This window comes from Magnolia sinica, chromosome 18 (genome assembly GCF_029962835.1).
Source record: "Magnolia sinica isolate HGM2019 chromosome 18, MsV1, whole genome shotgun sequence".
Taxonomy (NCBI): domain Eukaryota; kingdom Viridiplantae; phylum Streptophyta; class Magnoliopsida; order Magnoliales; family Magnoliaceae; genus Magnolia; species Magnolia sinica.
The window spans coordinates 19,486,442-19,498,884 of NC_080590.1; the positions used below are offsets into that span (position 1 = coordinate 19,486,442).

Consider the following 12,443-nt stretch of genomic DNA (forward strand, 5'->3'; position numbering starts at 1 on the left):
AAACTCGGGTCTGAGGGTGCACACTCTGTACCCGGATTTTGGGGCGTGACAGTAATAGTTATAAATTGAATTGGATGAATGTTTGTTTGTTATAATGATTTTATTTAAATGTGGTTTTGATGACAATTATCCATGCCGTCCATCAGTATTTACAACGTATTTTAGAGAGTTATTTCAAAATTGAAGCATATCTAATGCTCAAGTGGACCACGCTAAAGAAAACTGTAGAGATTGAATTCTTGCCGTTGAAATCTTCTTGGGGTCATAACAGTTTTGGATTAAGATGATATTTATGTTTTATCTTCATCGAAATTTGTGTGACCTTATGAACAGGTTGGATGACAAATAAACATCACTGTGGACCCTACAAAGGTTTCAACGGTGGAAGTTATTATTCCCACTGTTTCTTGTGGTGTGGGCCACTTGAATTTTGGATATGAGTCAATTTTCGAATTATGTCCTAAAACGATCGTCCAAAGAATATGGACGGCGTGGACAAAACACATACATCATGGTGGGCGCCAGAGAGTCCTGCCAGCCACCACAAAAGTCGGTGGTGGCAGGGTCCCACGCAATCCGCGTCCTATTTCCTCGTACACATAACATACTAGATCGTCTGGTATAAGTGCAACGGATGTACATTGAACCCGTTAATCTGAAATGCCACCTGCAGATGAAACGTTTCCCAGAAAAGATACCCTATAAGAAAATCCTAACCGTCGATCCCTATCCTCCAAATAAACGGTCGAGAAACAAACATACAGCACCGCTCTTACACCAGTCCCCCATCACACGAGCCCCTTAATTCATTCTTTGCTGCTTTTCCATCACAAAGGTTCCTATTTCTTCTCCGCACCCTTTTCTCTGCAATTATCAGGAAAAAAAAAAAGGAAATACAAGAGAGAAGAAAAGAAAAAGAAATCAATCATCATCATCAAATCCGGGTATTGGAAAATTGGACGGTGGATGTGGGCCGTTGATCAGGGGAAATGGCGAAACTGTATGTAAATGCTGTGCCCCCGACCGATCTGAACAAGAACACGGAATGGTTCATGTACCCAGGCGTGTGGACGACTTACATCCTCATTCTCTTCTTCTCATGGCTCATCGTTCTCTCTGTCTTCGGCTGCACCCCTGGCATGGCTTGGACTATTGTCCATCTCTCCCATTTCTTGGTAAGCCCATTCTCCTCCTTTCATCTGCATTTTTGCCTTTTGTAATTCGCACATGCAATTGGATCTGTTCTCTTGATTTCGGTTTTTCTGAATTGGGAAATTTTATTAGGGTTTGGGTGGATTGAGTGTTTGCTTTGAATTCTAGTTCGTAAGTTTTATGGGATTCATTGGTTTCGTATTCGTATGATAAAGGTTGATTCTTTTTTTTTTTTGTTAGATTGGGTTTTTGGGGAGGATGTTGTTTCTGTGATCTTTTGGTTCTAATTAAGATGTTTTTGTGGTGAATTTAGGAAAAATGATAAATATATCGGTGTCATATGGATTATGCTGCGCTGTGAGTAGAAGTCACGATTAGCATTTTTCTAGAATTATTTCTTCATTTTTTTTTCTGTTGATTTTGGTGACCTAGAGCTGTTGTTGTGTCCATGTTTTCCCTTTATTGTAAGGAAATATGGGAAAAACTGATTGGGCCTTGACATTTTCTTTTGGGACTGATCACATGCATTCGAACCCATGGAGTCCCTTATGCATTCAAGGCACAATCCAATCTATCAGATTCTCCCAGCATCAAACTCACAAACTAGAAATATGAAAAAGAAGAAATAATCCCCAAATTCAAAGTAACATAATGAAAAGGGATTTCTTCTTCATTTGAACACACCAGAGGCTATTGTGTGTTTGAATGGATTGCTGTTGATACCAAATTGAATAGTTCAGATGCAAGCAGTGGACTTTAAGTGGGAACTGGTTGAAAATCAGTTGCAACTTGTTGTGTCCATACTCGGGAGGTTTTTAAGTCCCTCTGACACTTCATTTTCAGCCACTCTCCTCTCAAGTCCCTCTCCCACAATCCAACCCAGACCCTTCCTCACTTTCCCTACGAATCTCTCTCTCTCTCTCTCTCTCTCTCTCTCTCTACACACACACACACACACACACACACACTCTATCTCCATTTTATTGTCTCTAGATTGACTTGTCACTCTTGGACATAATTGCTCCCGTGTTTGTAAGATGTGAGAAGAAGAATGGGAGGAGATAAAACTGTTTTAAACTCTCTTTTTGGATGGTTATAATTGTGTTTTAGGGAAAGTTAATACCCATTTGGGGCTTTTGATTTAAGGGGCCATTTTCTGCTGATTTTTTAGGATGGCATCATTTGTTTACACACATGCACACAGACGCACACACATATATTTTGCTTTTTTCTAGAAATACCCATTTTGGACTTATGATATATCTATATGGGGTGGTTGTTATTGTCCAGGTTGTTTATCTGTTAGGCCTCAGCAGTAGTGGAGGATATCTAAAATGTGGATTCTATATATGGGATAGCATGTTGGGCAGTCAAGGAACAACATGTTCATAGAATGAGCATAGCTGAAATAAGGGTGTTGAGATTGATGAGTGGCAAGACATGGAGGGATAGAATTAGAAATGAATCGTCCAGGGGAACTTAGGAGTAGCACCAATGTGGTCATGTGCGATCGCATATGCAATTTTGACAGCATATGCCAACATATGCCAACATATGCCATTGTGGCATATGCGGTTTTATGACCATGGAGCATTATGCGTTGCATATAGAAATATGCGATCGCATATGCCATAAGTTTGTGATTATGCCATCACATTATCACTATGCGATGGCATAATCTTCCATTAGAATCACATCAATAGAATTTCTAGTTTAAATTATCTCTGTGTAAAATCATATTGATAAAATTTCTATGGTTTTTTTTTTTTGGTATATGCATTCATTTGAGTATTTGTTAGTTAAGTGGTTATAGTCTAATAGTCTAAGATGTGTAATAAATATACCACAATTTTGATGAAATTGGTAATAAAACTTTTTTAAAAAAATCCCGACCCTTGCAATCCTTTACATAAATTTTCATAAAAGTTTAATATATATATATATATATATATATATATATATATATATATATATATATATATATATATATATATATATATATTTCATTTTCCCTTCATTTTCCCAATATTTTTTACAAAAAAAATTATATTTTTAGGGGCTGTGTGATGGCATATGCAATAGTGTGATTGCATATGGTCACAATCCCCTTGGGTCACTGGTGCAACCCGCTTATTGAGTTAATGAGATCTCAACATCGAGATTGCAAAGAAATGGACAAGAGTACACCCACACAATATAGAACTAGAGAGATAGAGAAAACTTTACTAATATCAAATTTCTTCTCTTACAATACATAAGAAAAACTCTCACTTAGAAAATATTGGAATGCCTACCTCCTACACCTACACCACCCTAGCTTTTATAGACTCCAAATAAATATTCCCTCCCCCCCCCGCCCCCCCCCCCCCAAAAAAAAAAAAAAAAAACCAAACCAAGAGATGTTTGATTTCAAATTAATGTAGTTTACTTGAGATGGTAAAAGCCTAATAATAGTAAGAGCAAATTTTGGAAATAATCCTCCAAATCTTCAAATTAGCCCCTATATCTTTAATAGTATCTGTCCATATCTTCAATCATGTCTTTAAATCAGCCCCCAAAATTTCCATAAATAGTAAATTGAAAATCATGATATTTAGGCCTAAATCTATAAATAAAGTCCAAAATCAGCACATGTTGGGCCCTGCAGTGGGTCGACCTGCATCAGTTGCATGCAAGATTAAGAACTAAATAGATTCAGATGGTATGACCATGTGTAATGGAGATAAAGAACTAAATTGGTTAAAAGGAGTGAGTTGGTCCAGGTTGAAGGCTCTGAAATGGCAAGGGGAGGGCCCAAAAGAGATGCAGTGGAGGTAGTAAGAAAAGACCTAATGACCTATGGTTTAACTGAGGATATGATCATTGATAGAGTAGAACTATGGAAGAGGATTCATGTGGTTGACCATAATTAGTTGCGATAAGGCCGCCGATGATGCCATGCCTAAAAGATAGAAGATGGTGGTCCTGTAAATCATAATCTTCAAATGGGTATTTACTTTCCCTAAAAATGCTATAATTAAAAAAAAAAAAGTTTAAAACAGTTTACCTCCTATAATTTCTTATTCATGTTGTCCAGATAGTGGCACAATTATGTCAAGATGAAGCTCAACCTAGAGAGAGGTAGGGTTTGGGTGGGACTATGAGAGAGAGGGAGTTGAGACCAGCACAACTGAAAATGGAAGTATAAGAGAGACTTAAAAACCTCTTGAGCATGTAGATAGCCAGATGCAACCAGGTTTTTCTTTTTCTCTTTTTTTTTTTTTAATTTTATTTTAATAGTTCCCATTTAAAGTCCCGTACTCGCATCCGATCCATTCAATTTGGTTTCAACAGCAATCCATTTGAACGCACGACAGCTTCCTGTGCATTGGAACCCGAACAAATCCCCTTTTTATATTGCTTTGAATTTGGGTGTTTCTGGTTCCATAATTCTAGTTTGTGAGTTTGATTATAGAGGAATTTGATAGATAGGATTGTGTGGAAAGAGGATTTTTAGAACTTTTGGATGTTGCTGGATAACTGTTTCTTTTTTTTCTTTTTTTTCTTTTTTTCTTTTTTTTTTATATGTGATGACCAATGATACTTAAGAGTTGTGATTCGGAGGCTAGGTCTTGTTTGAACTTAGATTTGCAGCTCTTTTTTATTTTTTTATTTTTATTTTTATTAATATTACTATTATTATATGGTAATTGGTTTGGTGCAACCCTTCCAGTATTAATAATGAAGATGCAGGGAATAGTCTCACCTCAAAAGAGGCAGGGACACCCTGTGTGTAAAAAAATAATAATGACGAAGATTAATGTAAAAGGTTTTATTAAAAAGGAGTCAAGATAATTCATATTTCAGATTGGTGATTAGCAACTGTAGTCAATCTTGTTGAGCCTCTCATCTTCTGCTTTCTAGAATTGTCGCTAGGGGTAATTTGGATGTGTGAGATTCTCTTCAGCGGAACTGGAGGTTCATGTGTAAGTCCACAGAACTCACTTCCACAATAAAAGGCCTGAGTGAGTTCTTTTGAAAGAGAGAGAGAGAAGAAGAAGTAAAGAAGTCACTGCCATGGAACTCTCATCCATTCTAAGTCTACAATCAGCACTCTCTGTTTATCATTTTCATGGTCAGTTGAGAAACATTTTATTATTATTATTATTATTATTATTATTATTATTATTATTTATTATTATTATTATTTTTTACTTCTTTTGTGAAAACTTGGAAAAACTAGACGAGCATCTAGAGGGAGAGTGGCATCTTCAATGGAAGATTATTCTGCTGTGAACTAAGGCAATCCTCTTTATCATATGGGATTCGTCCTGATTATCAGTGAGCTGTTTACTTTAAAAGAATCCAAATCAAATTGTATTACGTAACATCACGGTGCCCATGCTACTGTGAACTAAGGCAATCCTCCTTATCATATGGGATTCGTCCTGATTATCAGTGAGCTGTTTACTTTAAAAGAATCCAAATCAAATTGTATTTCGTAACATCACGGTGCCCATGACTCCACACCTTTAGGTTCCACTGTCTTTTTTTCAGGAAACCACCCACTAATCACAATTTCTTTTGTTTTGGCTCTGAACCAGATTTAAAGGCATTGGTAGTAGGGCTCTGTTTCAGAAAGATCAGGAACTCCAATAACGCGGAGCTATGGGCTCCACATTGTCATGTCAGTGTGCGTGTGTGTGTAATTGATTTTTCCCATGGATATAGCATTTTTCGCTGTTGATGTTGTAAAAAGTAGCTCTGGAAATTGACCACCATGTTTATGATTTTCATCAATGGTTTTCAATGTTGACTGAGGATCAGTGTTTTTAGTATTGGTATTGATGTACGTATTGCACCCAATGTTGTCAAATCACATATGCGATCGAACAATTGCATATGCCATGGCATATTTTTAATAAATAATAAAAATTTGAAAAAATGAAAAAAAATGAAAAAATTCTAAAAAAATAGGAAAAACTTGCCTAATTTGTACATATGATTGGATTGGGCTATTTTACTTATTTCATTATAGTTTGAGTGTTTCATTAAGTTATATAAATTTTAACAAAACAATCATCATGCTATATTAAAAGAGAATTAATTATTAAAAACTTCGAACAAAGAAATTTTACTGATAAATGGATAACTTGAAATAACTTACAAGTTATAACTTACAACTTAATTTACAAAAAGTAAGCACAACTTACAAAATACAAAAAATAAACATACTTGAAATAATTGTAGAGAGATTAGAGTTAGAGAGAAAGAGGTGTAAGAGAGAAAGAGTAAGAGATTTAGTGCTTTGGAGTAAAGAATGGTGAAAATGGAGGGGATATGAGTGCCTATTTATAGGCAAAAGTTCTCCAAATTGGTAAAAAAAATAAAATGCTTCCACTCTAACTATTGGGAAATATGCGATCGCATAAGCAGTATGCGATCACATACTCGCATATGCGATCATGGCATATGCAATTCGATCCACAGTATGTGCATATGCAATCGCATTTGACAACAATGATTGCACCCTTGGGATACATAAACATATCGAGTATCGCATGTATCGTGTAATGTATTGCTGTTGTTGGGAAACATTGGGAAATTGTCATGTCATGTAAGTGTGTGTATATATATGTGTTTTGGTTTGTTCATACATACATACACACACAGTTTTGGGATGAAGATTCTGGAGGAAATTGATTTTTCCTATGGATATAGTGTTTTTCACTGTTTATATTGTAAAAAGTAGCTCTGGAAATTGACCACCATGATTATGTTTTTTGTCAAGAGTTTTCAATGTTGACCAAAGATCAGTGTTTTTAGTATTGGTATTGACTTTTGTATTGCACCTTTGGGATACAATAACATATTGAGTATCACATGGGAAATATCACACGTATCATGTAATGTATGATGTATCGCTGTTGTTGGGAAACATTGGAAATTGGTCTAATTTTTCAATAAAACTTCACAGGATGTTAAAAAAGACATCATTACACACAACTCAAAAGATCCCAAAAAAATAAGTACACATTATAAGTTTCTTGTGTATAGGGTCCTAAACTATTCACTGTCTGACAAAAGTGATGCAACTATTTTAAATCAGTTCATATAATATATAAATCATAGAATGGATGTATGAAAACATAACCAATTTATTATCTTTAGAAATTGCACACATGGCGAACAAGTAATTGAAATTAAATTGTCCAAATTATGTCTAATAACCCAAAAATTAAGTTTATTTTCTCATTAGATTGGTGGACATTAATTGGACAGTTAAGAATGCAAAATATCCAATGGTCCTGTTTCAACAAACAATTGTCAACGAATCAAAGGTCAGGATCATTCAAACAATCTGATTTTGGGACCGTGGCTTAGCAAGTAGCAATAGTGGGTTCCACAATTTACTTGTTTTAATTTGAGTTAATATATGACACGTGTACAATTTCTAAGTGCATGCATATCAAGTGTTATATGTTGCCAAAATATCATACTACTACCCCTTTTTTAAATAGAGATTACTTCGATACTCTAGCAGACTGTGATTTGTGATATGCAGGCACATAGAAATTACTAAGAAATCGCTTACTTGCATACCAATAATTCAGGTAAACCATCCAAAATTTCGGACACCAGTTTAGATGTAACATGGACAAAACATAACTCCTATTTGGTTATCAAAATAGTAGATCGTTGGGCACTTATTGGACATTTAGAAATGAAAAAATAATTTCAAGAAACAAGTGTCCACAAATAAGTGGTTATTATTGTTCAACCAACCTGATTTTATTCTGTAACTTAATGAGAGTGGGATCCACCAATTAATTGGTTTAATTTGGTTTATATATGCCACATAATACCTTTTCTAGGTGCCTGCGTATCAAGTGCAATACACAGCCTGAGTATTAAATAACCCCACCGTTTTAAATATGATGTATGAAAGACGCCTTGCAAGCTTTTTATTTTGAAAAGACTAGAGAGGAGAGCTCTTTGGCATGCTTATATTCTTCAATGTTAACATGTACAGCTGCCATGTGAAACTCAACGAGGCTTTGTAGTTCTAGCATCTTCCAGTACTATGATTGTATATGTTACTACTGCATTGTTAGAAGCATGGCAGATGTGCTAAGTTCGTGCAATGATTTCTTTGACCGCATAATGGGAAAAAATTCTAGTCCAATGAAAATTTCCTGGTTGTTTCTGCAAAAGAATATTTAACCATTTTGTAGGCTTTGGGCACATAATCATGGAATTTAGGATTTGTCCCTTTCCTGTTGTGTATTCTGAACATTGTCATTGATGGTGCTATAATTTGTAGGCATGTTTAATTAACTGGCTTACATATTTGTTCCTCTTCATTGTTTCTTGATCATATGGTTGCATTCATAGTTAGTGTTTTAATATAGCCTGATTGAGGTGTTTCTTTCTCCCGTCAGGTCACTTATCACTTTTTTCACTGGAAGAAAGGAACTCCATTTGCTGAAGATCAGGGTATTTATAATAGTTTGACTTGGTGGGAGCAGATAGATAATGGCAAGCAGCTCACTCGCAATAGGAAGTTTTTGACTGTTGTTCCTGTGGTGCTGTAAGTACATTTGTATTGTATATGGGCTTTTCTTTGAACATTGTAGGTCTGAGACCTCTTTGTACATTTAAAAACCTTTTGGAGGGACATAGAAATGTACCCACATTTGCGAGAAAGCCCATAGTTGGGTTATCAGTCTCAAGCGCCGTGTATTTGAAATTTCACTGCTTTAGCCGTTAATATGTAGTTTGTATTTTCAATTAGTTGGGGTAAGGTTTAGATGATGATGATGTACTTTTTTTCCTACATGCTAAACATGTTTATGTTTTGCATGAATGCATATTGCTATGAATTTTGGTCTCACATACTAGTTTGTATGCTTTTTTTTTTTTTTTTTTTTTTTGTTTTTTTACTCTTATGTGCATGGAAAACATTTTGCCGATATGCTCATTTTAAAATTTTGCAACCTTTTCGCTTTTCCGAACACTTCTTCCTGCCTAGTGCCTATTTGTTCGAGAGTTGTGATTCCAGGTTTCCCTTTTCTTTCCTCCTCCTAACTGCTATTCTTAATGATGGAAAATGATGGTACTATTAGCATGGGATGATAATCTTGGTTCTTTATGTTTAGTTTGTCTTCTATTGAATCAGATATTATTATTTCATGTGCTATATAAAAGTACACTTGCTTTACTAAATATATTCCATACTTGTATATGTTTATATTATAAACAGCTGTATGATATGTACTTGTTTTATAATTGTACTAATATCATGTATACAAATACAACTGTTGCTGATTTCTAGTTGTATGTATCCATTGAGGTTTAGCATCCTTGCTTGGCAGTCACCTCCTTGTGAATTTGCATAGGCCGCATTCATTGAGCGCATGGGGATTCATGTTTTTTGGCTTAACTCCATGCCTGAATGTTGCAGATCCCCTCTTTTGTGACAATATGATATCTATAGAAATAGTGAAATTCCTTTATAGTGACCCCACAATTACCAATATTGAATTTTAACACCAATAAAAGTGACAATGCACTCACATTGCATGCCTGTAGATTTTGTGAAGATGGGGTTTTGTTGGTTTAAAAACTGATGAGAACTTCAATTCAAGATGGGGTTTATGATAAAAAAAACCATATAAGTCAAAAAAAAAAAAAAAAAAAAAAGAAGAAGAAGAAGAAGAAGAAGAAAAGAAAGAAGAAGATAGGGCTTAGTGTTCTGTCACAATTTTTTAGTTTTAATTTCCATATATGATTTAGTAATTTTTATTTTTATTGGGAATAGATGGAGATTTTATCAAAGAAAATAAGTTGCAAAAGACAGATTTTTGACAAATATTACAAATTTATGGGAATCCTGGTTGATTGACTTGCTAAAGAAATGAATATTAAATACACATGAGGTAGTTTTGACAAATTACTCTTCTTTGAGGCTACCAGAATTACTTATCTTTGAAGCTGACCAAACTGCTTGTGTTATTAGACATTTTTGCTCTGAATCAACTTTTGTATGTATGCGATATCATGTAGCTTGTAACTTTTTGCTTTCCTTATTGGTAAGTCAGTGGATATTTGATGCTAATGTACTGAAAGTTGCTTCTTAGCTGCATCTCTTGTTCATAAACAATATTTTGAAATTCATGGTATCATTTAATATACTGAATATCAGGCTGGAAATTGTACCAAAATATGGTCATTCATAGGGCTTGTTTGGATTTGGGCAAAGTAGTGTTGCGACTAGCAATCCATGTCATGCTGCCCAGGCTTGGGTGGTCATGGACATGGTGTTGCTAGCCAGTTTTTCCATCTTGTGTTTGTCAAGCATCATGGATCATGGCATAGATAGATTGTGGGGAAATTAAAATTTGGTTGGTGGTACAATTACACGTGCATAAGCAGATTTGACATGTAACATTGACACATGTGACATATCTTTTAGTGCTTGAAGATTGATGGTGGAACATATGCACATTTGAGATGCTTGTGCATGGCACATGGAAATATGTCATGCATTTGTTGTGGACAAAGATGATCCTCTTGTTCACTGAAACTGAAAGGTTTCATTGACAAGTACTCCACCTTGCCACCAAAACTGCCCCAGTCTAATAGTCACATATCCATGACTACTTGTCTAAATGTGCATTGGTTATTGTGCACAAGGGTGTGTTCACAAACCCATGGACATGTAGGGTTGTCCGTGACTCGTGGTCGGGAGCCTTGGGATGCAACTTTGCCCAAATCCAAACAACCCCTAAGGAATCAATATTGATGACGGAGTTGAGTGTAAAGAAACATTTTGGTGGAGGATTTTTCCTAGTTCTAATTTCCAAACATCAATTTGTTTGGATTTAAATTTCAAAACAAACTATCATAAAAATAGGTTATGGGTCTCATAGGCGTCTGCCCTTTCCACATGAATGCTGTGAGTAGGATAAACATTCCTCTTAGGAATTATATATTTGCTTTCCCTTTTTTGCCCTTTTATCTATTTGTTTGAAAGATTTGTCTGTTTCTATGGCAGGTACTTGATAGCCTCACATACAACTGACTACCAGCATCCGATGCTCTTCCTCAACACTCTCGCTGTGTTTGTGCTGGTGGTTGCCAAGTTCCCAAACATGCACAAGGTTCGTATTTTCGGAATCAATGCGGATCAGTGAACAGCAGTGTAACCAAAAAGATGCTTAGTTTTATCTGTAAAAGCCTTTGATCCTTTTACTAAACGGTTATCCCTGTACAGAAGCCAGAACTGAAAGGGTACTACTGTCTTTGATAAATGAGAATTTATGCGGACTGTTTTACAAGCTCTGTTAGATATAACAAGATCAAAGAAAAAGTATATTGAATTTCCCTTTGTACAGTTACCGTGATTCCCTTTTGTAGGGCATTTGCTAATCTTACCATGTGGAGTTATGTGGTCCTGTGCTTCAGCAAATGCAGTGTGCTGGGGCTTCCTGTTGCATACGTGCGGGGTCCATACTTTGCTGATCTAGATCATTGTTCTGATGTTCTCTCGATGGGGAATACCCCAAAAATCTCTTAGCTTGGCAGATCAGTCCCTTTGCTCTGTGGTATGCAGATAGATGGTTAATAAGTATAATCAAGCAATTCCACAACTAATTTAAAAAATGTGGAAGATTAGAAGGTTAGGATCTTCTACTGGGGGAAATTGGAGCAACCAGCCATCCATCATGGGCTCCACATTTACATAATTAGGATCTCCACAAATCTGTACATATGCTGATGCATAGGGCCTTATAGACCTTTATTATGATCTTATGGCAAGTTAGAATTAATTTCTTTTCCCCTATATGCTCTTTCAAGCATTAGAAGTGATGGTGTAACATGCGTGAACACATGGAAGTGCTAAATGGGTTTGAAAAACCTGTTTTACCACAAAAAATGTGTTCATCATCATGAAGACAGGAGATGCGGAAAAACACGGTAATCTTTGTTGCTACAGCACACTGTTCTTGGTTTCATTTGTAGATTCCATCAACTTGTTATGGGCAACCCCATCCACGATTGCCCATTACTTTGCATGGATGAGCTGGTGGAGACTGGCATGTGTGAGTATCCAGGGTTCAATCCCTGGTAGTGTTAACCTTTCCAAAAAAAAACCTGTTGTTTGCTACATTCCTCATCCCAATTACTGCATGCATTTTGTTCTTTGTTGCATACGTTGCAATTGATTTTTCTTTATCAAGGAAAGGTAGGTCTTTGTTGTCTTAAGATGGAGAAATAGAAGCATCTGATCTGCCTGCGTATATAGACAA

At 35.8% G+C, this 12,443-nt stretch overlaps 1 protein-coding gene across 1 annotated transcript; it reads left to right on the forward strand.

Annotated features, from left to right (window-relative positions):
- Positions 1–817: 817 nt before the first annotated feature.
- Positions 818–11,527, forward strand: LOC131233119 (uncharacterized). The gene is made up of 3 exons (XM_058229722.1): positions 818–1,175; positions 8,574–8,722; positions 11,189–11,527. The coding sequence occupies exons 1-3, from the start codon at positions 990–992 to the stop codon at positions 11,325–11,327; spliced, it is 474 nt and encodes a 157-aa protein (XP_058085705.1). The 5' UTR covers positions 818–989; the 3' UTR covers positions 11,328–11,527.
- Positions 11,528–12,443: the final 916 nt, after the last annotated feature.